At 38.8% G+C, this 26,314-nt stretch overlaps 1 protein-coding gene across 7 annotated transcripts; it reads left to right on the forward strand.

Moving 5' to 3' along the window:
- Nucleotides 1–26,182, forward strand: LOC135114737 (CREB-regulated transcription coactivator 1-like). 7 transcript variants are annotated; one of them, XM_064030714.1, is made up of 17 exons: nt 1–160; nt 1,933–2,073; nt 3,881–3,982; nt 5,017–5,061; nt 6,091–6,334; nt 6,462–6,597; nt 6,783–6,984; nt 9,897–10,091; nt 11,584–11,637; nt 13,776–13,883; nt 15,234–15,320; nt 15,663–15,854; nt 16,454–16,519; nt 16,895–17,519; nt 17,767–17,878; nt 17,996–18,068; nt 18,691–18,829. In XM_064030714.1, the coding sequence occupies exons 1-17, from the start codon at nt 41–43 to the stop codon at nt 18,691–18,693; spliced, it is 2,505 nt and encodes an 834-aa protein (XP_063886784.1). In that variant the 5' UTR covers nt 1–40; the 3' UTR covers nt 18,694–18,829. The 7 variants fall into 7 exon arrangements, with proteins under 7 accessions (XP_063886784.1, XP_063886782.1, XP_063886785.1 ...); XM_064030712.1 differs by lacking the exon at nt 17,996–18,068 and having other exon boundaries at nt 18,691–26,182; XM_064030715.1 differs by lacking the exons at nt 15,234–15,320; nt 17,996–18,068 and having other exon boundaries at nt 18,691–26,182.
- Nucleotides 26,183–26,314: the final 132 nt, after the last annotated feature.

The following is a 26,314-nucleotide window of genomic DNA, read 5'->3' on the forward strand; positions in this document are numbered from 1 at the left end:
ATTATTGGAACACAACAAACATTTCTTGGTCTGGTGCAAAATGGCGACGCCAAGCCCGAGGAAATTCCAAGAGAAGATAGCGTTACTGCAACAAAAGGAGGCCGAGGGGAAAATAGCATATGACAATATAATGAATGAAGTCCAGGGGCTGAGGTTGCTCGTACGTGTCCCGTAAATCACCTCCTAGTTCACCCAAGTCGCATCATTTTTTTCCCTAATTTTTGCACCTCTGTCCTTAACGCCTCCTGATATGAGCCAGTGAAGTGGTACAGTGGTCAGGAGGAGGGATAAGGCCTGTGCAGTGCTGTGGCTTGTGTAGTGCCAGGGTGGGTGGAGTGAAGGGGCAGTGAGGTCAGTGTGTGAGAGAGTGAAGGGAGTGGAGGCTGGTGGGTGTGTGGCACTGGCTTTGCCCTGGCACTCCCCTGACACTGTCCTGCTCTTGGCCCCAGTGCCATGGCCCCTCTACACTCCTCCGCAGCTTCCAGGTTATGGTGTCATTAGTCATATGTTAGTAGGAGTGGAATTATAAGATTATCAGTAACTTCTTGGCCTTATCGTCTTGAAAGAGGAGTTTTGTTTATTGGCATTCCTCCTCAGCCTGGAGGTTTGGTTTCCAAGGCCTGCATCGTAACTGGAGTAGAATTATTACTTAAGGCTCTCATAACTAACTTGACTAATTCAATTTGTCTTCATTTTGAAAGAGGAGTGTTATTTTTGTGAGGACATTTCCCCAACTTCCAGGTTTGGGTGTTATAAGTTATATCTTGCAGGAAAGAATCATTCCTCAAATTTCTTATAGCTAAATTTCCTTGTGTTTACTTTTGAGAGAGGAATGGCAATGTTGTGGGTGTGTTTTGTTGGTTTGTTGTGACTCTTCTCTCCGTAATGCAGGATTTGGTGTCACGTGTTTTAGTGAGAATAGAAACATTACTGCACGTTCTCATAACCAACTCTCCAAATTTTTTTTTTTTTTTAAATAATTATCAAACAACAACTTACTTCTTGTATGTTTCTTGTTGATACGTTATGGTGAAAAAGATTTCTGGCTCATTATTTCCGTTTGTATTCATTGTGGTGGTTTTATATTACTCTTGAAATAGTAACTTTGGGTTTTCATCATTAACCCTGTGTCTTCATATTCATCAAACAAACTATTTTGTGATTTTTGTTAATTTATGATAATTTTTTCTAGGCCCAAGTTCAGTTTGTTTTCAAGGTGGTGGTCTTTTATTATTCTTGAAATAGTCGCTGCATTCACATGTAAGAGCTTATGTTTGTTATTGATGCTGAAAATGACTCCATTCTCATGTTGTTTTAGTGTTTACCTGGGATGGTGCTCATTGTAGGAGGCAATAACACAGCAGACTCATATATCTCAATGCCGTAACAGAAATAAAAATGTTTGGGTGATATTAAAATGACATTGCATTGAGTTCCTTAATTTCACTACTGATCCCTTCATTACATAGATTACAATTCTAAAAAGTGTCATATTTTGAAGAGAAATAAAGCTGGTGTGTGGAAATAAGTAGGCTAAGGTTATTTCTGTAATCTTCAAAGACTATTTTTACTATAACTCAGTTTTTACATGGGCTAGTACTTCCTATAGGAGGTAGTAACATAGCAGGCTTATTTATATCACAGCCGTAAAGGAAGAATGTTTATATGTAACATAGCTCCACTGTGGAAGATTCAGACCACTTCCTGATTCACTCATCCCTGTTACCAGTTTAGCTTAGGTTAGCTGGTTCAGTTTTGCTGGGCTAGGTTTAGTCATATATTATTCATGTACAGAAGTGCAAATCAGCTAAAACTAGTAAAAAATAATAAAGTAAAAAGTCCATTGAAGCCGTAAGGCCCTAAAGAGGACAGTCCAAAATTACACTGAAAAGTGAAGTCGATTGGTTATTTATTTATCATTACTATTTACAGCCCAAGCCCTCAACCCAGAACAAGGGACAACAGTTGCTACCACCACAGGCACAGTCCCCTCCCTTCCAGCACCCACCACCACAGCACCCCTCCCGACCCCCGCAGAGTGGCTCTCTCCCGGACTTCTCCATCAACCTCCCGGTGGGTGTGAGTGGGCCTGTGGCTGCACCTGTGGCCTCAGCATGTCATAAGCTTTACTCCAAGAATTCTCTAAACTTTGTGAAGTAGTAGCTCCAACTTTTTCTTTTGAACATATAAATTTTATTGTTTTAATGTTTTATTTTATTTATTTATTTATTTAATTATTTTTTTATGAATATAATGAATGTGTGTAGCATGTTTATTTTATTTCTGGGGATTTGCAAAGTTTTTTATTTGCATTTATTAATTTGTTTGTTTATTTATTTATTTTTTATTATTATTTTGTCATTTTGTTATAAGTGTGTAGTAGATTTATCTTAAACTTGTAGGTTGTACAGATTTATAATACTGTTCATACAAGTTTCTGAAATGATAATCCCTTTTTCAATCTGGAGAACACACATACAATTATATTGCTGTCTATAAGGAAAATTCCCTTTTGAATTTGTTTTATTTATATATTTATTACTATTTTTTAACACAGTAGAAAAATATAGGAATTACCCACTATTGATAAAATAAATCTCATAGATTTTGAACAGATACCAATGTGGGTTATAAAGTGATCCCTTTTAAGTACAGATTCTCTAGGGGAGTGATCTAGGATAATCCCATGTTCTTTATCACCAAATGGCTAATTTTTTTTATGCATCATATGTTTTGCTTAAATGCATTTGTGGTCTCCATCACTTTTTCACTTGATTGATGATTGGGTTGACAGATCCTTCTTGGCAGTGCTAATAGCTGTAACAGAATGTGAATTTTTTATTTCCATAAGCATAGAAGTAGATAAAAGCTGCAATGATCACACAGATCCAAAGTGAACTTTGGCAGCTTGAATAGTTTCCCTTTGGCCATCAGTCAGTTGTTGCTCACTACACAAGTTTGTGCTTATGTGTATAGTTCTGGACAACAGTTGAGTAATACATCACACTCCCAACCACTATATTTAGCATTTTTCCCCAATATTAAGTATCTGCTAGGAAATATATTTATTAAATAAGGAGTTAGCAAATCAGAAGACATGGTATTGAGGAAAAACAGGAAGTACTGGTGGAAGTGAGTGGTGAAAGTTACTGAACTGACTTGCTCAACTACAAGTGACTCTGAAACAGAACAAACTGCCACTGCTGTCTGACACAAGACTGTAAGCTTATGCTGAACCACCACTGCATGCCAAGACCAGTTTGATGCATCACTGATGATGCATTCAAGTCCATTGCTTCAACCATACATGGGATATTCACATTCTCCTGGTGTTACAGTGTTTTTACTGATTCGCTTGCTTTGATATTTATGGTCTCCAGCTTCACAAGCACAAAATCCTGATCCATTACTGAGGGAGTCACAGTGTCAGTAAGCTTTGCCTTGGATTGAAGTTTGCATTAACTGAAAGTTGTGTCCTTCAGGATGGAAACTATGTACATAAATCATACCAACAAAATATGTGAGAATAATTTACAGCCCAATGTTTGAATGTTCTTCATTTTTTTTATTTGTCTTTTTGGTTCAAAATGTTAATGATTCCTCTAATAGAAAGTATTGTGTATTACCTGAACAAATTTTTTTTAGAGTAATTTCTTAAATACATCTAGTAAACAGTTCTAGAATGGTAGTGTTAAGCAGACCAAATAAACCTTGTTATGTCACTTGAATCATACATATTTAAATCAGGCCTGAAACTGCTGTCTGAGTAAAGCAAAAGAGCTGAATATTTATTATTTTGTTTAGAATTATGTAATGATTATGGTGCATGTTTATATTCTATTTTTATTTAGTTGTTTGGATCTTGCTGTGGGTCCCGTAGGGTGTGTTGGCTTGTGTTCCCCCGTGCTGGCCGAGGGTCTGTGGTTCACCTGAGCTGGGAGGTGTTGCGCTGCGGCCTCCACATGCCCTGCGCACACACCAGGTTCTCACTTGAGTAATGTTTTGGGGAGCTTAGGTCACAGTATCAACCTAAAACTCCAGGAGAGCTTTTGGTATCTATATACAGTTGATGTGGGGATTTCTGTTCTTGTGTTGTGTCTCTCCTTGTTCTTTCTCCCACACACACACACACACACACACACACACACACAATACAGTTTAGTATCTGATTGCATACATGTCAAAAAAATACTTTTATGCTTCTTGCAAGACAAATTAAAGTCAAGCTCCTTTTATTCTGCTCACAACTTTACATCAAATATTCTTCTGATGACTTGCTCTTTTTGTGCTCTTCTCTATAAGCAGCATAACCCAATGTCAGAAGAAAGAGTTATTTTTAGAGCCTTTCCTTGGTTAAGAGATCATTTTGTTTATTGATACACTTGTAATACATATCCAAATGCAGGAGCTAACAATGTTTTTTATATTGAGACCATATATGTTTAAGCTTAAGACTTTGCAGTTTTTTTGTGTATTTCCTTGCAAAATTTAATGTTGGCTAGTGTGAGTTGTGTTGTAGTGACACTGCATATACAAGACTTGGAAATATGCCAGAGGTTGGTTAGATTGAGAAATGTTCGTCCAAAATTTCCTTTGGTCTTTGTCACTAACCTGTTTATGTTTAATCTCATATCTTGCTGAAATATTGAAGACTGTGTGACTGGCCATCACGTTGCTTGGCTCTTGACTAACATTGCTCCTGCATAGATGAACAATGGCCAAATTTTAGTCACTGAATAGCAGATTTATTCTTTATTGCTCCCACCAGACATGATGAAGCTGAGTTTGTTTTCAGGATTTACTTTACATATTCTTATGCTTTACTGATATTTTTGGAAGGGAATAAACATGTGTATATTGATACAAAAGAAATTATTCTCTATAAAAAAATGTTGAGAAACAGACTTGAGTATGATTTGAGGAGGGCAAACCATGACAGCTTAAGTGAACCACACCTTAATGCCATATACAAATGTGAGAGTTTCTCATGACAACTGCTTCTTGCCTTTACTGCAGGATCAGGGTAGGGTGCCTGAATACTACATGGAGGGGACAGTACAGGTAAAGTTGCTGCATTTTTGTAGATCTTATTAATATGAACTGAAGCCTTCACCTGTCTCCCATCTGTTTCCTTCTGTCTTTGCACCAACAATGATCCTCCAGATTCTTGCTATAATCTGATCAGAAAGTCTGGGTCTGCCTCACTCCCTTCTAGTCAGTGATCAAGTAGTTGCATTCTTCCTAAATGCTCACCAAATATAATCACCAAGCACTGAGAGTGCCAGAGGGGAGAACCTATCTGCCCTTAACCTGCACTGGAAGGGAAGAGGTGTGGACACTAATCCATCAGGCTACTCTGGACAGACTATAGTAACTTATTTGATGTGGTAGATTTTAGTGCAGTAACTGAGGTGGAGGCCAGTGGTGGTGGAGGCTTGGTGACAAGTGCTGTTGTGCATGTGTAGGGCCTCATGGAAAGGTCACAAGGTCGTTACAGTGCAGGACAGCATTTGTTACTGCCAGAGCCTCACCTGCCTGTGTCAGTGGCTGTGTGGAGTAGTGTGGTCTAGCTGCACCGCCGCCGTGACTCACTCCTCAGCAGACCCAGGCTGTCCTAGTGGTCTTAGTGGACTCACATCTCACAACTACCTCATAGAACATGATTCCTTTTCCTTACCATCTTTATTTCAATCTTTATCAACTTAATTCATTACTGTATCTTTCTTTGAACAAAAGTTTTATTGCAAGTAGTATGATTTTTACTTTGACTTAGAAAATGTCACTTGATTATTAATACTTTTGGTCTAAAATTGCAGAAAATGTCATTTGATTGTTAATGCTTTTGGCTTGAAAATTGGAGTTCATAAATTAATCTATATTTTGGCCATAATTTAATTTTTTAATATTTTCAAAACTGACAGATAAATATTATTGTTCCTTATGGTTTGGTTAGTATGATTTCCTTATTTTAATTTCCTCAATGTGTTAATTCCTTCTTTTTCTTTGTAATTCAGAATGTAAATTACTTGAAGAAAAGAAGGGGCTCTTGTATAGCAGAGAGCTTGTCCTCAGAAGTGTGTTGTATTTCAGGGTGCGATGCAGGACTTGAACAACCTGCAGAACCAAGTGTATTCTAGCGTCCCACATCAGCGCGGCTCTGCGCCAGCCCAGATCAGGACACACCAGCACATCCATCCCCACCTGACCAACTCCTCGGCCTACCCTGTGCTCCTCTCACCTCCACCAGCCTCGGAGTCCCTCTTGCGCTCCAACTCAGACTCCTCCCTCCACCAGAACCTCGTCCACGGTGGGAAGGCAGCTAATAACAGGAAAGGTATGCGTGGTCAGGCTCCCTTGTTTGAATTTTATGCATAACAAAAATATGACAGTGGTGATGGTAGTGTTGGTGTGCTGATAATGAGAATAGAAAACTGTTCTAATCATGGTCATGCTCCCATCAGTGTCATCACCTGCGGAGGTTGGCCGGATGGATCCAGGCCTTGGAGTAAACATTTATTGCCCTACAAGACACAACCAAGAACTCCTGAACAGACCTAAGTCAGGCTGTGAGCTGACACACCCTTCAGAGATGACAGGGTATGTGTTTTCATCATATTACTGGTTTAACTTGTATTTTCATTTATACATTTTTCTCAGGCATCACCTGTTTACTGAGGGTTACGAACTGAGAGGGTAACGATTCCTTTGCTCACAACATCCATACAGTCTTACGTACAACCTCGCTGTACATGTTGCCAGACTCACCACATTTCTCTCCCCAGTGGTCTTGTTCATCGGGTAAATCACATTCAACGGAGCCCCAACATCCCCATCCCTACCACCATCACCAACACTGGGGGTGCTGGGCCTGGAGGAGGGGGAGGTGTGGGGGGCACACTTCCCAACACTGGTTCACTGCCAGACCTGACACAAGTCCAGTACCTGCAACCCATGAACACTCCAATACCTGATACAGACCTGACTGTAAGTATCCTGTGGTCTAGCATAAGTCCACTTCATATGCACTGGCCTTCATAGTGCTGAGATGCTTTTTATAGACATTCCAGAACTTATAGTATGTCAGTGGTTTCCAACCTGTGGGGCGCGCCCCCCTAAGGGGGCATGAAGGGCTGCCAGGGGAGGCGTAAGCACTTCATAAAGTAGAAAAATTACTTAGTAGATGATTGTATATCAACATTATTGATTTTGATGGAATACATAATTGGTTAAGTATTGAGAAAACATTTCAGATATGAATTATGAAATGTTATTGTCCAAATACAATTATAAATTATTTCAGATGCTACTAAGTAACTAAGGAATTAAACAACTATAAAAGATAAAGAGAGAAACGTGCTGTAAATATAAATATTGTAATGATTACCAGAAACAATGCATCATTCGTATGGTTCCCGTTCGGTTCACGTCTCAGACACGTCAGTACTCCAGCTTTGGGAGTCAGCCATGTGGCCATGCCGCCACAGTAGTATGAGGGTGCGGTAGTAAGACGGTAGCTCTGTGACCGTTCTGGACGTAACAAGTGCCTCGTAAATAACTGTTAATTGCAAAATTACAAAGCTAAGGAATAGTTTTCAGCGTGTGCGTTTGTTTATTTCACTAAACTTTTGAAATATGGAAAAGTATTTGATTAAAGGCAAAAGGAAAGAAACTGAAAGTGAACCTCACTCCAGTAAATGTGATGAAAGTAGCAAGCATACGAAAACCAGAAAGTATGACGACAGCTATCTCTTGCTTGGATTTACATCTACGGTTGTTAGTGGAACGGAGAGACCTCAATGTGTGTTGTGTTTAAATATTTTGGCCATGGACAGCATAAAACCAAGCAAATTGAAGCGCCACCTTGAAACACAGCACCCTGAACATGTTGGCAAATCTCTGGAATTTTTTAAAAGGAGACGATGAATTTAATAAACAGAGACGGGCTTTCACGAAGACATCTACCACAGCTGCAAGTGCTTTGCTTGCTTCTTATAAAGTTTCCTACAGAATTGCAAGATGCAAAAAAGCTCACAACATAGCAGAAACCTTGGTATTACCCGCTGCTATTGACATGGTGGAAATAATGCTCGGTGAACAAAGTGCCAACAAGTTACGCAGCATTCCTCTTGTAGATAATACAGTTGGCAGAAGAATTTCAGACATTAGTGATGATTTATGTGATCAGTTGACAGATGTACTTAAATATTCGCATTTTGGGTTGCAAGTAGATGAGGCTACTGATGTAGTGAAAGATGCCCATTTAATAACTTATGTGCGCTATATATCTGCCAATGAAATTAAGGAAGATCTGTTGTTTTGTAAACTTATTGTTGGTAGAGCCACAGCTATAGAAGTGTTCAACATGATTGACAATTTTTTCAATGAACATGGAATAAGCTGGGAAAATTGTGTTGGACTGTGCACTGATGGAGCCCAGTCAATGGCAGGACAACATGCTGGACTGCAAGCTTTGGTGAGGGAAAAGGCTCCACACGCTTCATGGACGCACTGCATGCTTTATAGACAGGCACTTGCATCAGGCAGTATGAATGAAGAATTAGGTAATTTGCTCAAAGATGTTGTCAAGGTTGTAAATTACATAAAGAACAGTCCATTGAAAGAAAGACTGTTTGCACAGTTATGTAAAGATTTTGGTGCTGAACACACTGCTCTACTGTATTACTGTGAATCACGCTGGCTGTCCCGTGGAAAAGTACTCCAGAGAGTGTATGAACTTAGAAATGAAATTGCTACATTCCTTTGTGAAAATAAAAACAAAGATGGAGACTTGTTCACAGATGATTATTTCATCAAAAAACTTGCTTACATGGTTGATATCTTTGAGAAACTTAACCAACTGAATCAGCCTATGCAGGGGCCCCACATGAATATTTTCACACAGAGTGACAAAATACGTGCATTTATGAAGAAAATTGAGTTATGGAAAAGGAATGTAGAAAATAACAGTTTTGATATGTTACCAAACTTGCAAGAGTTTCCCAAACATACCAGCGTACTGGGTGGAAATGAATTGTTTGCTGAGCACTTGAACACTCTCCTGGGGAAGTGCTCATTTTACTTCAAAGATGTAGACACAAGTGATTATGAATGGATAAGGAACCCATTTGGTGATAACTCTGCAAGCACACTGTCTACAGCTGACCAGGAGCAACTTATTGATTTGTCATGTGATGGTTCACTGAAACTTGTGTTTGATGCAGGACCTTTGGAAAATTTTTGGTTGCAAGTTAAAGATGAGTACCCTTCCTTGTCAACTAAGGCCATTGACATTTTATTACGTTTTGCGACATCATACTTGTGTGAATCAGGATTTAGTTCAGTTGCTGTTCTCAAAACAAAATACCGTTCTCGCTTAGTAATAGAAAAAGAATTACGGGTCTCAATTTCATCACATTCTCTGAGATTTGAGAAACTCTGCTCAGAGAAGCAAGCACAACCATCTAGTAAAGGTAAGCCTATACATTCAGTCATACATACATAATTATGTATTGTATAATTTTTTTATCTATGACTTGTGCCGACTATGACAGTAAATAGCAGTATTTAAACCAGAGTGGAGGGGGCGCAGGGAACTTGTCATTTAATGAAGGGGGGGTGAGAATTCGAAAAGGTTGGAAACCACTGCAGTATGTGATATTGTAGTGATAGGACAGTCAAGGCTAAGCAAATTCCACTCAGACTTTGGTGAGCGCATATACTTGATTGATAACTTGTTACTTTAATTCTTCAAGAGTCCCCTGACAAGTTCAGTCCACAGGAGGTTAGCCATTTTATACTTCAGATCAATTTGCCAGTGCTTGCCTAATGCTTCAGGACAGGGCATCACAATATGTAGTTGGTTTGTTATTTGAGAGGATTTCATTCTTCGCTGCCAGACGATATCGCCGGGATCAGCCAGGCTGGGGACCACCTTCCCTACTGGGGTGCTCACTGACCCTTACAGCAGTGGACAGGCATCCCCAAGAGGCACCTCACCTGGCCCTTCCCCGTCCGTCATGCGCAAAAAGCCACAGAAGCCCTACCAGCCCACACAAGTCAACCATCGAGGAGCTCACCACAGCCAGAACAAAGTAAGTTGCTGCCCTCTGTGGTGCCTGACTTGCTCCGCCCTGCACTGCTTCACGGCAGCCATTGCTCACATCACCATGCAGATTTTCATCCATTAGTTTGCAGTCACTGAAAATTCTGTTAGTGTAATGGAGGCCTTACAAGACTAAGTCATATGCAGAAAGTGCTAGTGTTTACTAGAATTTTTTTTTAGATAGACTTGGTAATGCCTTTTTAATTGATTGTTTTACTTAGATGTTTTCTTTAATTACTAGTCCTTTGTCACAGTTCCAGAAGAAGTGACCTTAAGAGTCAGAGATGCTCTCTTGTCTTTCGTTTATATGTAGCATCCTATACACCTTTCCTGAGCAGGGCAGCCGAGCAGGAATGGTAAAATACAAATAAGTAAATAACTCTACTGTGCACCAAACTTTTCTATTTGGATTCATTTTGGTGGCAATCATATGATCATAATCAGAATGATCATTCAGTGACATTATAGAAGACCAGTAATACTAGAAGACAGTCTTTAGAATAACTAATATTTCATTTTAGAGCAGGTGTACCAACACACCTCAAACCCTTTAGGTGTGTGTGTGTGTGTGTGTGTGTGTGTGTGTGTGTGTGTGTGTGTGTGTGTGTGTGTGCCCGCATGCATGTGGTTGCGCAAGTGTGTGTGCGTGTATGTGTATGCAAGCGCGCGCGTGTGTGTATATGTGTGTGTGTGTGTCTGTCATCTGTCTGTGTGTGTGTGTGTGTGTGTGTGTGTGTGTGTGTGTGTGTGTGTGTGTGTGTGTGTGTGCGTGCGTGCGTGCGTGCGTGCGTGCGTGCGCGTGCGACCGTGCGCACTTGTGTGCCTGTACACGTGTGTGTCTGTAACCCTGTTTTTGCTGGTAGGTGTTTTAACATGAATTTTTATTTTAATGTCTCTAAAACTGTTGATAAAATGTAAAGGTGACTTGTACATACATAAATATCCAATCTTTTCACATCAATATGGGAAAGCTAAGTTGATTATACACTGTACCTTCCCTTACCAGCCAGTAGACAGTTCCAATCACTCCTGTTGCCTGGTCTGATCTTATGTATATAGAGTCTGAATGTTGCTCATCCCTTCATGCCAAATGCCATCTCCATAAGTAGTAGTGTTCCCAGCATTATAGTGCATTTTAAGATACATGTGTTGTTCCTTAAGTAGCAAACTGTAGTGCTGTGTTCAGTTTGTGTTTTTATTGTGTGTGTGTCTGAGTGTGTGTGTGTGTGTGTGTGTGTGTGTGTGTGTGTGTGTGTGTGTGTGTATGTATGTATTTGCATCGTGGTGATCAGTGTCCTAACCTTTCCAGTATATCCCCCTCAACACAGTCCCTTAGTTATACATGCCAAGATTGTTTTTTTCTTTTTATCATATTTTATTCATTTATTATCGTGCATGGTAATGTATAAATCAACGTTATTCACCCTTGTTATTTAGTGTGTGAGTTGTTTGTTTTTCCTTTGGCTTATGTTTTGTTTCAGAATCATTTGTCTGTCCCTACTGTAATTAATGCACGCTACCTCCATACATGTAAGGTTAGTACTATGCTCTGATTTAGTAGTATTTCTACCTAAAAATAACACTGGGCATAAGAAAAATTCTGTCATTCAGCCTTTCAATAGTAAACACCAATGTAATCACATTCTGCCCTATATGGGTTCAGAAACTAGAATCAAAACTTAATACACTATTTGATATATATTCACAGTGACACCTTTCAAAGAGATAAAGATACAGAATTTTTCTCATGCTTGATAAATATTAATGAACTGTAAAAAAGAAAGATATATGCCATTAACAAGTATGCCAGTTTTTAGTGCGGCAGAAATAGTGTTACGCTGGTCCCCACAAACCAAATAGATAAGCTTCTCTGCAGCCACATGTTTAAGCTGGGAGCAACACTCATCACTGTTTACATTGCAGGAAAGTGGTGGAAGAATCCCAAGGGAAATGTTCTTTATTTTCCTGTGATTCACATTACTTTTAGAAACCTTATCTTATAGAGTAATTGCTTATACCTAGGTTTAGTTTAGAGGTTTAGAGGTATGTGTCTGTGTGTGTGTGTGTGTGTGTGTATGTGTGTGTGTGTGTGTGTGAGAGAGAGAGAGAGAGAGAGAGAGAGAGAGAGAGAGAGAGATATTAGGAAAAACAAGTGTGAAAGGAAAGGGGGCAATGGTAAACATATTATTAACATTTACAGGGAATACTGTTGCCCTACCTTTTCTTGCTCAGGTGAGGGAATATTCAGGAAGGAAGCTAGTAGGGAAAAGTAACTCAGTAAGATAACTAAGTAAAAGAAAATACAATATGTTTTGTGTGGGAATTGATTTTTTTTTCTTTTGGTGTTACTGTAAAAAAAAAAAAGAAGAAAAGGGAAAAATGCATTTCTTACCATCAAACTGTAGAATTAGTTAAAGATTTTTTTTATCATTTCATTCAAAAGCTTTAGATTCAGGAATAAAGTATTAATTCATTTACTAATTAAAGACTTGTGAGAGACCAGTGTAATCCATTAATTACTCCTTTCTGTTTTGCTTTATAAGATTCAGTATTATAAGTGTGGCTTCTCTGTGTCTTAATCATGGAGTGAGTCACATTTTGCTTTTGTGTTTTTGTTTATGTCCAAAGGAAATGTTGTACAGTCATGGTCACTTTTCAAGAAGCACCACACTCCCTCCCTCTGTGTGTAACAATTTTCCCTCAGTCTCAAGTCCTCTGATCTGCTAAGAATCAGTTGGCAGTCCACTTTTGTCACTAGATTGCCAGCAGGTCACAGGACTTCAGACTAATGGAAGAACATAATCCAGTGGGAATAAGTGCAGGAGCTTACTTGACTTTTGGCCTCATCTGTACCTCAGAGTGAAGTATTGCTGGGCCTGGGTTGTGTTGGTCCCTCACATTTGTCACCAAGTTGACATATCACTCCTGCCAGTGCTTGTGTGGCCAGGCTTTGCTCTCAGCCTCTCCTGCCTTCCTCCTAAATCCCTGGAAGGCTGCTGTCTGTTATGCCCTTCCTATGTTCCTTCATCTCTAACATTACTCATAACTTTTGTGTTACATTTAACTTGTCTAATCTAATGTGAATTCTTTTGCTTTACATTAACATCATTGCTTCTATAAATCCCAGTGATTCCTATTGATTATTATATTCTAATATTTACCTAATTTTCTTGTTGCTTACTGATATATTAATGCTCTCAAAATGTTTTTATTTCTCCTGTAATTTTACTGTTTAACTGCTGTTTTAGAAGGCATATTTAAAGTGTTAATATGATTTCTTGTGTGGAAGCTTAACTATTTTCATCCTTTATTATTTCTCTCTCTCTCTCTCTCTCTCTCTCTCTCTCTCTCTCTCTCTCTCTCTCTCTCTCTCTCTCTCTCTCTCTCTCTCTCTCTCTCTCTCTCTCTCTCTCTCTCTCTCTCTCTCTCTCTCTCTCTCTCTCTGTTATATTAATCTATTGTTGTATGGTAAATATGTTGTTGACCATACTTAAGTAATGAATAGTTTATCATAGCTTTCAAGAACTAGAGTACCTCATAGTTTCAACCTGCCATCTTTTTTTTAGGTGGATCATATTAAACTAGAAAGGAAAAGCATGCACAATAATTTTAATAATTTCTCCCCCTGCTAAACTTTCCATGTCTGGCAAACTCACCTGTTCTGGGTCCACAGGGGATGACTGTCGACAACAGCACAATCGTGGACCCACACATGGCTAACTCTGGGCTTAACCTCTTTGGGCAGCCCTTGTCTCCAAGTGGCTCGCATCCTCCTAGTCCAGTAAGTGATCCTGTCCTTGTAACCTAGAGGGATGGGTAGGCTGTCGCCACCTAAGCCCTGGGAACTTGGTAGCTGTCATGTGGTGGTCTGGGTCTGTGGCCTAGAGCTCTCTGCCCCTTGAATGTCACAACCATGTCATGTCCTGTCACTACCCCGGCAAGACTGTCATAGCCCAATACCATGAGTGGCATGAATGTGTATCAGAGGTTTTGCTACTTAATGGTAGTAACTCAGTAACTATTGCCTCATTTAGTTAGCTTTGAATAGTAATTACGGTAATATTCAGATAGTTGGAGTTGATGAGCGTGCATTGACTGACTAATTCACTATCAACAAGCCATAGATACATAACATAACATGTGAGGGTTATCTTATGGTTCAGACATTCAGAGGTAAGCTAATATTTCATACATCAGTTTGTGAGTCACCTTTGAGCTTTGATGTCTGATTGCACTGCACATAGATCCCAGTAGACACACCAACCTTCGTCCTCACATCTGCCAAGTCGTATCATCCTAGACTGAAGAGGAAGGGGTGAGACATACAGGGTTTGGGATAGGTTACCTGTTTTCCTGAGTGTTGTGCTGGAAGGCTTGGCAGATAGCATCCCTGATGGTGGCCTGTCCCCTTGTCCCTGCTTCCTGCTTACATACAGTTGCAGGAGTTGATCTTGCATTCATTCCTCTGTGTTTGATGTAAATGGTTCCCCCTAATGTTGCTGTTGTCTTTTTAAATCTTCATTGCTTTCTTATTTTGATATATTTTGTTTGTTACAAAAGAATATGCAAAAATGTGTCTGGGTTTTAAATGTTCTGTCCCTTTTCTGTGTTTAAGTGTGTATGTGTGTGTGTGTGTGTGTGTGTGTGTGTGTGTGTGTGTGTGTGTGTGTGTGTGTGTGTGTGTATGAGAAAGTATTTCTGAGAATATTTAATTATTTCATTATTGTTTCTTGAAATAATTTTTTGCATCCTTTGATCTGTCTCTGTTGATGGACTCAGCTGGCTTTATATATATGGATTGCTTTCATTATTTTATTGAAAATAGTAACTTTTTTTTTCATTTCAAAGGATGTCAATGTTTCAGTTATTATTTAGGTTATTTTTTGCTACTGTAAGTAGAGGCACAAGCTTCATATGGGTAAACTTATAATTTATTTTATCTCTGAGAAGTGTTCACAACAGGAGTCTGTTGCCCTGAATGTAGGCTGCCAGGAAGGCTTTAGTAAGACTGAGCTTGGTACCAGCTGTACCATCACCTCAGTACAAGGCTGAAGGGCAGCCAGCAGCCAGACCAGACAAGCATGGGTGCATGAGTAGAGATGTAATGCTTGTGATGAATGTATTGTTACAGAACCAACTCAACTTCATGGATTATAGAAATCCTGTTAGTCCTCAACTCAGTCCGAGAAGCTCACCAGGACCCTGCCACACCCTCCAGGTGAGAGTTCTTGACCTGCTCCTGCCAGGGAAGATGTGTTCACCAACAGGAGGGACTGCTGAGGAAATGTTACTAGGACACAGAGCACAGAGAAACAATGAAGGTTGAAGCAAGGATGTCAGAATAATGTGAAAAATTAAGTTTATTTTATTATGAGATTTTATATTTACTATTGGTTAGCTTTTTATACCGTAGTTTGTAAATTTATTGATGCATTTATTTATTAGGTTGAAATTTTTCTCATTCATACTTCTTCAAAGATTCTTAATTTAGTTAGAGACAAGAAGTGGGAGGCAATGCATAAAGATGGCCCCAGTTCATGGTGCTTTGTCCTCTTGACAGACTGGTGGCTTGGCGAGTTACAGCAGCAACAGTCCCAGTGACTCTCGTAGTGCTCCCCCCTCACCCAGTGCCCCCCAGGCCTCCCCAGCCTCTTCTCCAGGGGTCACCCTCAACAAGCCCTTCACCTATAATGAATATCACACTCATGCACAAACTAATCAGCTCAACCAGCAGCTTGAGCAGTGCAGAATGGTGAGTTTATTTGACAGTCTCATGTTTTCTATTTGTATTTCTATAATCTATATGTATTCATGTTAAAAGTGGTTAATACATCAGTGTCATGAATTCTAGAACCTATCCCTAAAAATCACCAACTATCTATCTCACCTTTCCATCTTTTTCCACAATCCCTTTTATCATTACATCTCACTCATACTGCACTCACCCCTTATCATTTAAATTTGCACAGTCTATAGCTTGTCATTGTGTATCTTAAGGATACAGTGGAGAGCCATTATTCTTCACCACTGTCATAATGTTCCTGGAGTGGCCAGTGTAAAGGTAATGAATAATGGTGAAGTCTCTTTCAAGTCTCTTTGTCTGTCCACACACATTTCATGTCCTGTTTGAAAGATATTAGGTACTTGTTTGTTAGTCATTATTTGCCCACAAGAGTGTATAGCTGTATGTACTTTTTTTATCTGCAAATGTGATATGTCTAAAAAAAAGCTTGTTGTTCCTTTTATCTAATATAATGCATTCTCTCTCTCTCTCTCTCTCTCTCTCTCTCTCTCTCTCTCTCTCTCTCTCTCTCTCTCTCTCTCTCTCTCTTTCTCTTTCTCTGTGTATAGATTGACAACTCTCCAGTCTCTGCCAGTACCTATGCATCAAGTGGAAACAGTAATGTGCGACCACAGGTGAGGAAATGGAGAAGATAACTCTTGTCATGTCTGATGTTACTGAACTTTGCAATTATTGTTGCTGTCAGTATTTCTTAACAAGTTTTCCAGTAACTGCCTTTATTTATTTATTTATTTTGTTTCATTTTTTATTTATTATTTTTTTTTGTTTACTATTATTATTATTATTATTATTATTATTATTATTATTATTATTATTATTATTATTATCATTTATTTATTTATTTATTTATTTATTTATTTATTTTTATTTATTTATTTAATTTTTTTATTTTTTATTATTATTTTTTTTAAGGCTTCAATAATTTACCTTTTTCAACACTTTTCAGTAACTTTCTTCTTCAGCACATTATTTTTCTTTCATACCTCCAGGGTGGTGGACTTTTGGAGATTGGTGTTGAGGGGAACGGCTTCTTCACGAATGTTCCAGCGTCCAGTTCTGGGTGCCCCATCCCCACCAGCCAGGCCCACCCACCGCCCACGGGGCCACCCCCTCCATACCCACAATCCACCTCCCCTGCACACCATCAATTGCAGCAAACCTCACAACAGCAACAGGAACAGCTTCAGCAGCACCAACAACAACAGCAGCAGCAGCAACAACAACAACAACAACAACAACAACAACAACAACAACAACAACAGCAACAGCAGCATCAGCAACAACAGCAACAGCAGCAACAACAACAACAACAACAACAACAACAACAACAACAACAAGAACAACAGCAGCAACAGCATTCACAACCACAGCAGCCACAGCACCACCAGCAGCCCTCCCCAACCCACCCACAGCACATTACACAGTCCCCCAACCATCACCCACATCACCCACCCTCCCCTGTCCAGTCCATATCCTCACATGCTCCTCCTTCTCCTGCGCAAGACCCCCTCAGCCCTGCCAGTCACAACCACTCCATGCAGCATCCGCCCACTCCACAGACTCCACAGACACCTACTTTCATTACTCCGCAGGTGGTGGTCACCATACCCCCAGGTGTGCTATTAATGCAGCAAAAGTTTTCATAATTTTGTGGGAAATCTAATGCAAGAACAGGAATCTTAAGAAATATTTAGAAGCAGCTAATTAATGTATTGTATAAAATTGTTTTGTTTGCACATTCATCTTTCACTCACATTTATATGCTTTGCTGTATTTTACAGCCTTTCTTGTATATTCTACTTAAAGGATGAGATCTTGTGTATGTGGTGTGTGGAGTTGTTGAAAGATCTTATGTTTGCAGAAGGGACTGAAGACAGCCTTCTTCAGGACAACATCACCGGCTGGGACATGTTTGGCTCCTCTTCCAATTACGAAGAAGTGTCATTTGAGTCTTCTGTTCTGGATCATTTGAGGCAAGCCATTTACTTATTCAGTGATATTCCTTTTTGGTTTTATTTTATTTTGTTGTTTTTTGCAAATTTTGCCTGTATGTAGCGTAGGCTGTATAACTCTGTTACTGGCTTGGGCAGATGTGTTCATAGTGGTACCTTTGAGGCCCATGCTGCTCACTGCACCTCTCATGACGTGAAGCCACACTGGAAGGTATGATGAAATAGACAGCCTAGAGATTTGCCTTTAATATGCATTGCTTGGTCAATACATGTAGTGCATCAGTGATGTTGTTGTGTGACTACACATGCTCTTTATTTTTGTCAGAGTTTATTTCTTTATGTTTCCAATGATTTTCGTGCATATGATTTTTCCAAATGATTTAAATATATGGGACCAAGTTGACTTTATATTAATCTTGATTTGATTGTTCATTGGTAGAAGATTAGTATGTAATGGATTTCCTTTTTTTTTTACTGGGCAACTATGATGGGATTTATCTTAACTTCTCTTACATTGATTTAATACTCTGTGGGAAACATTTCCAGCTTATGAAAAGATACTGCCTTATATGATATATAAAATACAAAGATATGTTATACTGAACTCAGTGAGTAAGATTAGTGAAAAGAAAGGCTTCAGCATTCTCAGGCCTCAGCTTATCTTTGGAACCATGTGTGTAAGTGACATTTTTATAGTCCTCTTGGGGGCTGTCCACAGCTTTTTATTTCATGTACATTAATAGTGATCCCCTCCAATGTCTAAGTAAAATGCTTGAAAAAATAAATAAATGAATAGACTAACTTACCATTCTGACAGTGGTTTTGTCTTACAGTAGGCTGGATGAGAATGAGCTGAGTATGATGGTGGATCAAGGGGCAGTGGATCAGCTGCTAGTGGACCAAGAGACCGAGGAAAGCTTCCGTAGAGACCACCGTACCACCTCCTCAACTACCACCTCTGGGCCATAGCCTCCATTCCCTTCTCTATGGGAGGGAGAATGACTTAGAAAGGAAAGAGAGAAAATAATTCATGGAGCCACAACAACCATAGCTGCTGGTATTTGCTTCACCAGTGACCTTGAGCTACCTTCCACCTACAGTTTATACAGTCTGCAGCTGCCAAACCCCTTTTCTGGTGACCCTTCTGTGCTGGGGCCTCTGGTGGGTGCATGGGTGACTCTGGTGCTGTGGTGGCAGCAGACCAGCTATATTCTGAGGGTAGTGATGGTGGTGGTGTGTTGTTTAAGCTCCTTCCAATACCAAGTCTTTGTGCAGGTAGAGCGTATTCTAAAAAGGTAATTTTTTCATCTTATAACATGGAGAATCATTCATTCTTGAAATGATAACGGTGCTTGTTTTCCCCAATGCAATAACTTTGACTACAAAATTCATTGTTGCTTGAGGCATCCCTTGCTAGGCAGTGTCATTCTCCCTTGTACTGCTGTTAAAATTTTTTTATTTTTAATTTCTTGTACAATGCTTTTCACTTCAGTATGCATAAGTTAGAGTTATACTTCAGAGGCGCCCACTAGGAACCATATGAATATGGTCTGCCTTCACACAGAGTGACACACACTTCTGTACTCACACACACATGGACACACCTATACACACACACACACACACACACACACACACACATGGACACTCAGGTACATGCATACTCAGGCACACACACACACACACACACACACACACACACACACACACACGTCACAGTATTTATTATTAAGATCATGCATTGGTAGACCTTGGGCTTGTCTTGCTCTGGGCTCTTTGCCCTCATGTTTCACAGTGATAGTGATTCTCTTAAGAAAAATTTCTATGCTCCTGCTTTATCCCAGTTTGAAGACAAAGTTATCATTTTAGGATACTCAAGTGTAACAAGAGGTGATAACAATATTTGGTACCAAATCTTGCTGACACCAGTTCATTCTCCAGATCACCCTGTCCCAGCCTGGCAGTGTTAAGGCCTCAGGGAGGGTAGGGAGAGGCCTTTGTGCACTGCGGGGTTATGCTTGATTGGGAACAAACTGTACTTAACGGCCAATGCTCTCTCCCTCTCTCTCTCTCTTTCTCTTGTAGAAATTTTGTTTTTTAAGCAATACAAAATTTAGATTGAGTTTATTTGTGGCATTGTTGCAGCCTGTTGGCCGTATCTTTGAATTTGGATGGAAGTGATTACCTGATTTATTTTATATTTTTCAGATATGTATTATAATCAAAATATTGTTAATCAAGTATAGTAATTTCATGAGTTCTCCATTAATTTTGGAGGAGAAGAGTACAATGAAATGTGTTTGTGTGATTTATGTGATGTTCACAGTCCTTAGGAACATGTCACATGTTAGCAATTGTTATATTTCTTAATTTTATTGAAGACTTTATTAGTTATTTCCACTGCATTTTCACATGGAGATCTAGTGTGCTGGGCTGTGGGCTGGTTGATGCCCTGGGGAGGAAATTATCAAAAAAACTAAAGCTTTTATCATCAACAGCAGTGAAGAGCTGCTCCATGGAGGCCATTGGCAAAGCAGTGTCATCAGGCTTGTTATCACTTACCCAAGTTCAGTCTGTACCTAAGGTTGTAGCTCTTGAAATGCAAGTGTTTCAGCTGTTACCAGCACATCACTTTTGAATCCTCAGATACTTATTCCTGTTCCTCACAAACACTGCACTGTCAAGAAGAGGCTTTTTGTGTAGCTCCCTTGCAGCTCCCAAGTACTAGCTGGCCAACAGTGAAACCACCTGGCCACCAATCATCAGGGCCACTTCTTTCATTGAGGCACCAGTGTGTTGCCAGCTGGTGTGTTGGGTGTGGTAGCTTTCACCTTCTCCTCTTAGAATTACTCCCAAGCTTTGGTGGCAACTTGACTCCATATTGTCATGTTTATCAATTTCTTCACTGTCTTCATGTATTTGAATGTGAAACTTCTTAGTGTCTTATCATTGTGTTGACATTAAGTGTTAACTTACAGTCATTCAGATATTTATAAAAAGAAAACAGATCTCATGGAAGACCCAGCCAGAAGCAGGTTCATCAACAACAAGAGAAAGATGAATAAGTAGCAAAAAGGATTTGTGCAGTGAAGTTGGTGTGAGGTGAAATTATCTCATGGACTTGGTCAGTCAACTACCAGAAAGAAAGTTTATATGAAGACAATGAGTGCATATATATTTGTCTTGTATACAGAGATATCTGATTTTTTCCATGGAGCTGTGGTATTAGCTGTTTATGTTCCCTTGTGATTGAGGTGATGTTCCTCATGGTTATACATATATGAATATATATTCTTTTTTCCCTCCTCCCAAAGGTTTATACATCTTATGAGGGAGAAGTGAATCCCAGGCTGTGGCACGTGCTGACTGAGGGTCTGTGGGTGGCTTGGCTGTCCCAGAACTTTAATGAGGTGGTGGAGGTGTGTGGCGAGTGCAAGGGAATGGCACCACGTGTGTTCTGCTTCTCCTCCAATACCTTACACTTGGGTGTTCCCATGCCCTCCTTCCCCACCCGGCTGAGGGCGGGGAAGGCAGTAGGTAGCCCTGCTGTAGACCTTCCCCAGCATCGTTGTTGATCAGGAAGTTTTATTGTCCATTGGTTGTTGAAAAAGTGACACTAGCACAAGAAATCTATATATTAATTTTAAGCATGATAAGTACAAATTTCAGTAGATGTATATATTCCAGAGAAATACTATATAGATTATACTGTGTAGTGTGAGGAGGTGGTGGTGACCATGACCAATATCTTCTGCTGTGATGAGTGGTGGTGTTGAGTATTGTTCTTTTCTGTTCCCCACTGTGAGACCTTGGAGCACAGTACTGTACTACCTGCAGCACACACTGCATTCATTCAGTCTTGGCTGTAGATATTTCCTTTATTTTGTGTTACATATTTTTTTCTGTTTCAGATTTGAGCTTTTTAAATGTAAACTCCTCACCTTTACTGGTTAACACAGAGGATGGCAGACAGGCAAGGTGGTACACATCACCTTCCCAAACTTCAGTATTAATGTGAGTGAAGCGATGGAAGGCATTAACCCAAGAGATACCAAGTTTATATTAGGCTTAGTGATGTAAATGCTCTTAGATTCTTTTTATATTGTACATAAGAGAATTAGTGGTAGTTGGGTTGTGTTTGTGGGTATGCATGTGTGCCTGCTTGCATCTGTATGCATGAGTTCCACTTCATTGGTGTATGTTTTGTATGCAGGATGGATGAGTGTTTTGCAGTACTGTAGTTATCTTGAATTAGGTTGCTTATTGATAATCAGCAGACCTTGTCCTGTGACTAAAGCCTAAAGGGTTGAGTGAAACTTTAATACATCTATTTTGCATTGAACAAATATCTGCAAGTCACATTCACCCAATATTGAAAGAATTGCTTTTCAGCTTTGAAAAAAAAAAAAAAAATATATATATATATATATATATATATATATATATATATATATATATATAAAAATAATAAAAAAAGAGCTGTAGATAATGCTACAAAATTTATTCCTTATTACGTACAGATTTTTCCCCTTCAGAGTATAAATTGTTAAATACTACTTGAATGTTATGTTATTTCAGTTATTTACTCCCAACCAATTAAGTTTATAGAATAATTAAGTTTTCATGTATGTGCATTTAACTTGGATGGTCCTGCCCTCCTTGTGTCAGTGTGGGAGAGAGAATTGCTCCTTAAAGACACTCCCATTCCAAACAAGACCCCCAACTCCATTCCCCTCCATTACCACCCTCACACTCCTTTACACACTTGTGTATGTCCCACTGTTAAGTAATACTTCACCTATATACATCAACATGGTTTTGTCAGTTTTCCCTGATTTGTGATTTTTTTTTTTTTTTTTTTTTTTTGTGTGTGTGTGTGTGTGTGTGTGTGTGTATGAATGAGAGAGAGAATCATGCACATACTTATTGTATGTCTGTAGATATGACTGGAGATTTGAAAGGCATTATAAAAATGGACCTTCTCCCTTTTCTTTAAAGTTTTTTTTTATTTTGATACAAAATGTTTACAGTCAATCATGTAATTTATCATTATCTCATGAATCTAAATTGTCACTGCCATGCACACCATGACAACATGGAGCTGCTCGGAAAGAGGGGAAGGCACCAGACCACAAATGACTGATGTACTGTTTGGAGAGGTGGTTCACTAATTTCTGGTTCTGTTGACCTTGTATCCATGTGTTCAGTAGTAAATCATGGGCTCTTTTAACCATCTTCAAACTAAACAGTGTGGTGCCTTTCTTTTCAAATTTAGCTTTATTTTCCTAGCACTATTTTCATCCACCCCTGAATCTGGCACAAGCTTGAGGTTGCTGCCCGTGTGGAGGGGGGGGGTGTGAGAGCCTGCATGAACTTTTGAAGGACAAAGTACAAAATTCATCCACATGACAGTTCAGATTAAAATGCCATGCTCAACCTAAAGCTGGATGTGAATTTTGGAGGTTCATTTAAAGATATATTTTTTTCCAATATGATGTTTCATAGAATTTACTGTTTATTAATTAGTAGCAATATTTTAGTTACTGTGTATTTTATTGTTTTTATACTTTGGTATGTAGTTGATTAATGATATTGTTTCACACAAATCAGGCTTGCATCATTGACTGTTACAGTGTGGTGTAACCAGAGCATCTGTGTACTTAAACCAGGAGTTTCAATTTTCAAGAACAAAATTGTTCTCCTTAGCTGCATTTTTCTTTCCCATAATCTGCGTCGCCTTCATACCTGAGTCTCCTCACTCCAGAGCCCAGCACAAGATGCAGTTCAAACTTGCCCCCCACAATTTAAACTTCCAAGTAAAGTTACAAATTTAAACTTATAGCTTTATCTTAAATTAACTTCCAGTAAAGGCTCATTTTATGTTTATATATATATATATATATATATATATATATATATATATATATATATATATATATATATATATATATATATATATATATATATATATATATACACACACACACACACACACACACACACACACACACACACACACACACACACACACACACACACACACACGTATATAGCTGTCCTCTGCACTTATCTTGAACCTATGTAAGCATCAAGTAGATACCAATGCATAGAACTACATGTGTCGTGCTTCCCACACCTGTGTGATGAGGAAGGTGAGGGTGCCGAGGGGCAATGCTGTATGTAGAGGCTAAGGACACTGCACAACCATAACACACGTGGTGACCATCAGGGGTGAGTGACGGTGGCAGTGAGTGGAAAAATTTAGAGTAGTGCTCCATATTTTGTAAACTTTATCTAATATTTTTTGGTGGATGCGAGATGTTTTTATATGTCTTATGTAATACCGAGGCATATGCTGTTTGACGAAATTGATCTATGATTAAAAAATATACCAGTAGTTTCAATTCTGGTTCTATAGCACATATTGTTTCAGGCTCACATAGTTTACCTATGTTTGAATTATATCTGTGTTGGATAACAACATCTGGAAATCACAATATTTACCTCTCTGGTTAATGTATGAAGTATGTGTATGATATATGAAAGATATATTTGTTTATTTTTTTTAATGTTGATAGATTTATGTGAGTTAATGTATTATCAGTAAATACATATAAACTTATAAATAAATAATATATATATATATATATATATATATATATATATATATATATATATATATATATATATATATATATATATATACACACACACCTATATATATCTCAGAACTTATGATTTGTTTGCTCATGTTTGTGAACACGAGCAAATCATGGGCAAAATCAGTGACAGGTTTTAGTAAGTAGCTGGTGGAGAAAGTTAAAGAATCTTGTCATAATTGGCTGTGTGCCATCACTTTGATGACTGACATGATCTCCACCATGCATCAGAAGCACATGTTAGTGTGGTCAGATTGTTGGCAGTGTTCAGTGGGTCACAGTGTTTGTGGCCTTTCTCAGTTCCTTTTAATTGTTCATTATCACTTTTTATTATTATTATTATTATTATTATTATTATTATTATTATTATTATTATTATTATTATTATTATTATTATTATGATGGAGGGTTGACCACATACTCATATCTTTTTTTCTTCAAAACCCTATTTCTTATGTTGGGGAAAGTCTTGTAACATTGTGTAGGTCTGTGAGCAAGTAAACATACTGAAATGAACATGAAAGCTATTTTATGTAAAGCATGTATGAATTTCTTTGTGTGCCTGTGAGATTTGGTGTTTGACTCTGTGTGTGTGTGTGTGTGTGTGTGAGAGTGTAAGCAAGGGACAATCTTCACCTTCATGTGTTCTAGGTGACCTTCAGGGAAATGGTGTGAAGTTAACTTGTTTCTAAATTTACTCAGTGCTGTATATTAACTTAAGGATTATTTTGCCTCATCATACAACCTTTTTTGATAAATTATTACTTGTGTATAGTTATAATTTCACGTTCACCACTGCTTTAGGTGAGGAGCATTTTAACCCTAACCAGCATTGAGGAAGGCTGGATTTGTGCTGTTAAGACAAGGTTTGACCCACATCCTTCCTATAGACACCCCTGTTGTACAAGAGGCTATGGCTGCTGGACCAAACTACCTATCGGGCATTAAGCGTCGGGACTTGTTTTTACCAATGTTTCTTACACGGCTAGTCATGCTGTTCTGATTTCACATCGCTTTAAGTCTCATCATAGATACAGAAGCTGCACTGTGATTTACCAGCTTTGTGACTTTAAGCTTTTCAGTCCAACATTAATGAAAGTGACTGATTACTGCTTAGCAAAACCAAAGAGCCACACAGAGCCATAGACCTCTTTATAATGTCCATGCCACACCCTGCCTCCCCTCTTGTGTCCACCCTCAGTCATGTTCAGTATTTTGTTGGTGGCAAAGACATTCTTTGCAAATTATTTTCTTTTAAATATTTAAGAAGTGTGAGAAAGATGTCTGAATCCATTGCAAAATCCAGCAAGATTCACCAATAACTACACTAGGTCTATATATATATTATATATATATGACATATATAAAGATAGTGAATGATACAGCCAGGCTTTAGATGTCCCCTCCCCCCTTATGTGTGTGTGCAATGTCATGGTGGTATGGCAACTGTCCCCTCGTCTGGCTTTTTTCCCCCCCCCCCAAGTAGGGAGTGATACTTAGGTGGCAGTGGCGAGGTGACTGGTGCCATCCCACCCAGGTAGAGTAAGATAATGACTGTAGTGTAGAGTAGATTCTCTAATGATCATTTTGTTCAGACATCTTTTGACATATTTGCAAATTTTATTGTTATGTCATTTTCAATAAAGATTTTCTTGTATTTTATTGACATTTGTACTTTTAAACACAAGATCACCTTTTCTCTGGAATTTATGTCAACAGTATTATTTATCACTTTATTTAATTGAACAACATGCTAATTTTCTTGACTCATTTTAGGCCATCATAGATAGTGCCCTAT

This window comes from Scylla paramamosain, chromosome 28 (genome assembly GCF_035594125.1).
Source record: "Scylla paramamosain isolate STU-SP2022 chromosome 28, ASM3559412v1, whole genome shotgun sequence".
NCBI lineage: Eukaryota > Metazoa > Arthropoda > Malacostraca > Decapoda > Portunidae > Scylla > Scylla paramamosain.